This window comes from Sinocyclocheilus rhinocerous, unplaced genomic scaffold (genome assembly GCF_001515625.1).
Source record: "Sinocyclocheilus rhinocerous isolate Xijiao unplaced genomic scaffold, SAMN03320098_v1.1 scaffold19, whole genome shotgun sequence".
Classification (NCBI taxonomy): Eukaryota; Metazoa; Chordata; class Actinopteri; order Cypriniformes; family Cyprinidae; genus Sinocyclocheilus; species Sinocyclocheilus rhinocerous.
Genome location: NW_015638975.1, coordinates 4,081,108 through 4,085,210, shown reverse-complemented (window position 1 = coordinate 4,085,210; position 4,103 = coordinate 4,081,108). Strand labels below are relative to the sequence as shown.

The following is a 4,103-nucleotide window of genomic DNA, read 5'->3' as shown; positions in this document are numbered from 1 at the left end:
ATTTATTGGTTTGTTTTGTTATTTGATTTTTGAATATGTGTTACTTAGCTGAACGCAGACTAGTCCTAGTATAGATGTTGCAATGTGCTTAAATGACACTTCACTATGAATATATAACTGATCAAATTTAATGCCTTGTTGCTTGATTTTTGTGTTCTGTTTTTTGTGTGTGATTGACTTTGTACATTAAAAAAAAAATTCAAGTATTCTTTAAAAAGGTTGTTTAAAATAAACAAGAATTGTTAATAAAACATGATGTGAGCTTACTGGGTGTGCTTAAAGGGTACAAACATGTACCCATTAAGCACAGCTGGACTTTTTGCAGTTAATGATGTATATCTTAATTGAAATGCTTTTGTCATTTAAAATAAAATTAAATATTTTTGTGTGAGAGATTAATCTTTTATTTTAACATAACTTTTTGTACTGAAACCAATATCTTGTGCACTAAAAATGTCTCAATGTAGATTTTGGTGAGCTTAATAGGTACGTTTACCCTACTTTTTTATTTGAATTTTATTATATTTTATTAAAATATTTATACATTTATTATTATATTTTGTCTTAATTTTATTATTACCTTATTTGTGCTTGTTTTATTTGATTTTATTTAACCTGAGCACTGATTAGTTAATGCTAGTGGCTTTCATTTAAGAAATGACTACAGTGGAATTTCCATGGCAGATGGAGAGAGACAGAGGAAGAAGAGGAAAGGATGAGATGACTTCAAAGCAAAGAGGGCATTGTCTTGATTTCTGTTTTTCCTCCCATTCTCTGCCCATCTCACATGGGCAAAAAAGGGATAAAAAGATCTTTCCCTCTCTCTCTCCTATGGATTTACTGTGTATTCCTCCCTCATTTCACTAGATTTATTGCCCAAGTATTTCCAATGTGCAGGAAGTCCTCTTGTATAATGGTGTTTTGTTTTTATTTTTTGACCCCATCAGATAAAAATCCCACATAGACTCTTGGCCCTCCAGTCTGCTGTTTTCTTTCAGGTTTAGTGTCATATTAATAGCTTTGGATCTCCCCTGAAGTATTAGCCTGATTGTCAGGAAGGCTCTGGACGGCAGACAAGGGCATATTTGAGGTTTTCGGCTTGGAGCTGGAATTGTGTGTGTATCTGCATGTGTGATGGTGAACGTGTGTTGATGTTTAAACAGCATTGCGGTTCTCCCGGCTTAAATGTCCACCAGAGTGCTGCTAAGCTCCACTTTTTATGTTTGTGAGATTGCATGTAGGCATGGACTTGTTTGGTTGTAAATACAATATCAGTAGTGTTTCTTGTGTGTGTGTGTGTGTGCTCATGGAGACTACATTAGAGACCAGAATGTAGCAGACTCAATCGATTGAAAGAAAGGAGTATCACATGAGATTCAGTTTGACAGGGATAAAAATCAGGGGAGAAACATGCAAACTTAATTCAAATAAATGTCCATAGTTTTACCACCTGCTGGAGAGGGTCATACTGTATGTGAAAGATACCCCATATGTGAACCTCACATCTCCCTTTCCTTCTTTCTCTCTAGGGGAAGGTGGCTCAGACGGCATGTATGTCAGCCTGTAAACACCTTTCAACCTCTCTGCTGCAGCTGCTGTTGGAGGCTGATGTCAGGCAAGTGTCTATGGGAGCCCTGCAGCAGTTCAACGTGGATGTCAAAGAGTGCGAGAGTAAGTTTGACCTGGAGCAAAAGCTGAATGACCATTCATAAGCCTCCTTAAACCTGATTGCATGATTGTGCTTCATTCTGTTGTGGCCCAATTACAAATTTACGGCACAATGCTGTAACCAACTTTTTATTTGACACCACTTTATAGAGATTGAGGTGAAAGTTAGAGAAAAAGGTGAGAAGAGAAGAGTATGCATTTTTGGCTAGCACCTGAGATTTTTCGCTTGGATCATCTCTCCTCACGACTTTGCATGAATAGCTAAAGCTAGTTTTAAAACATGGATTTCCCATGATCCTCCGCCAGCACACGCTATTGCACGTACGTCACAGGCAGAGAGAGAGAAACGACCCCCGCCATAAAACGGTCATGTCAGTCACACCGTATGCCACCTTTTTGGTGTGGTTTGCTTTGGTTTACCAAGCAGCCTGATAAGTGCCATATCAGTGATTGCTTTCATTTTTAGAGACCACGTCCTGTTGATTTGGATGCCCCCCCCCCCATGTATCTGTATGCCTCAAACCACAAAACTGAGCTTTAATCAAAATACCACTCAAGTAAACAGAAAACCCCCTCCCCCATACACAGTCTTGGTGAATGAGTTCACTGTGTTTACGGTTTCTGGAAGTTTCAAGGTTTGGTCTTAGGAAATAATTAAATAATAAATAAATAATAACAGAACTAAAATAACTTCTTAAAGATGTAACCACTTGAATGCACAGATGATATGTATGTGGTTAAATCTATCAACAGTTTGGATGTGTCTGTGCTATGGGGAGGGAGGAGGATGTGAAGACACAATGAAGTCAAGAAACGATAAGGATCTTTTTATGAAGCTTGATCATAATCAGGCCCAAAAAATGTGTAATATGTTTGATCACAAGCAGACCTAAATAATGTTAAATATGGGTAAACCGTAAAGTGCAGGTGTTCTGGTTGCTGCGTTTTAAATGTATGGAAACTGTTTTAAAAGAAAGAATGACACGTGTACTGTTAAAGGTGCGGACAAGCATCCTGATGGTAGCAATGTCAGGAAAAAATGTGCAATAATTGTATCTTTAGTGGTGCAACAGCTTGCCACTGGGACAGTACCCTTTAAAGGACAAATTTGTACCCCATTAATTATGAATATGTGCAAAGATGTCCCTTTGAGGGTACTGGCCAAGTGACAAGCTCTTGTACCCTTTAAAGGGGTCTATTGCTTCAATAAGCATGACTTCAGTCTTAGTAGGGTTTAATTGAACTATTGTTAATGATACTGTTAATTATATCCAGAGCATCAACTAAGGAATTGGACTTAGTTGTGAAGTGTTACTGCAATTCATAATCTCTTCGTTTAAGATTGAGTACATATAGATGAACTTTCAGTGATATACTAGAATGCTTTCTAATAACTTTCTTTTCTTAATTAAAGGTTATCAGTCATCATACCACTGCAGTTTTATCTTGAGCCCACAAGAGGCTCTGTTAAGCTGAGATTGGCCTTTCCCGTGTCTGCTGTGCCTCTTTGACCTGTACGGCACCACAAGCGGGCGATGGAACACTCAAAGGGAGCGAGCATCATGAGTTGATTCCTGTTCAGTTTTGGGGAGCATAAAGTTCTTGACAGCTTGTCCTTCCTTATCCCTCGAGAGGTTTCTTAGCGTAGTCACTAACAGGGCTTTATGCTGGTATGTGGCAGTTAGGTGAAAGCCTAGAGGTCCCTGTTCTTGAATCTTGATGAGATGCGCTCTGACACGCGTCACGTGAACCATGCCTTTGCTGCAGGTCGCTCTCCTGTAAAAGGACGAGCGGGAAGTTCGCAAAATTGACAGAGTCTCGGACTGAGACGCGGCAACAAGAGCGTGATGGTAAGCAGTCGCTGGCTCAGCGTTTGCGGGGGTCAGAAATAAAGATGGCAGGCGTGTAATTTGCGTGAGAGGCAAGAAAGGCACGCAGCATCACAAGGTGAAAGGGATTTCTCCTGGCCCCGGCTTGTTTTGTCCCTGCGTGTCAAATGTTCCGTTTTTCAGAATGGCGAAGCCGCTTGTTTACGGGTTCCCGTCCAAAGGCACAGAAAGGTCCAATGGCCCTCAGAAACCTCTACAACTCATTGTGCTGCTCACCCCCCCCCAGCCCATTGGCTTTTCACAAGTTTTGTCGGCCCCTTCACTCAGTACCACGCCACTGGTCTGGGAGAGCGGCCTCATGGGAATCGGCATCAGGTTTTGGTTTACGGGGTAAAGGCAGCCCCCTCGTCCCCACACATCCCTTCTATCTGGCTTGTCAGATCAACGTTGGGGGAGAATTAATGAGAGTTTGATGATGATTTTTTTCCAATGGGCCGCACAAAGCCGGTGGCAGACCAAGAGACATGACTCTGCCCTGAACCACCCAACTAACCCTCCACCCCCTCTGCCAGTACCCTCAAAACCTTCAAAGCTCCCTTCCATTTT

At 41.1% G+C, this 4,103-nt stretch overlaps 1 protein-coding gene across 1 annotated transcript in view; it reads left to right on the top strand.

Moving 5' to 3' along the window:
• LOC107750588 (exocyst complex component 6B-like) overlaps nucleotides 1–4,103 on the top strand; it is a 67,362-nt gene that overhangs the window by 35,093 nt on the left and 28,166 nt on the right. Inside the window, exon 12 of the mRNA XM_016566068.1 lies at nucleotides 1,530–1,671. Within this exon, the coding sequence (XP_016421554.1) occupies nucleotides 1,530–1,671 (142 nt within the window). The remainder of the gene's footprint in view (nucleotides 1–1,529; nucleotides 1,672–4,103) is intronic.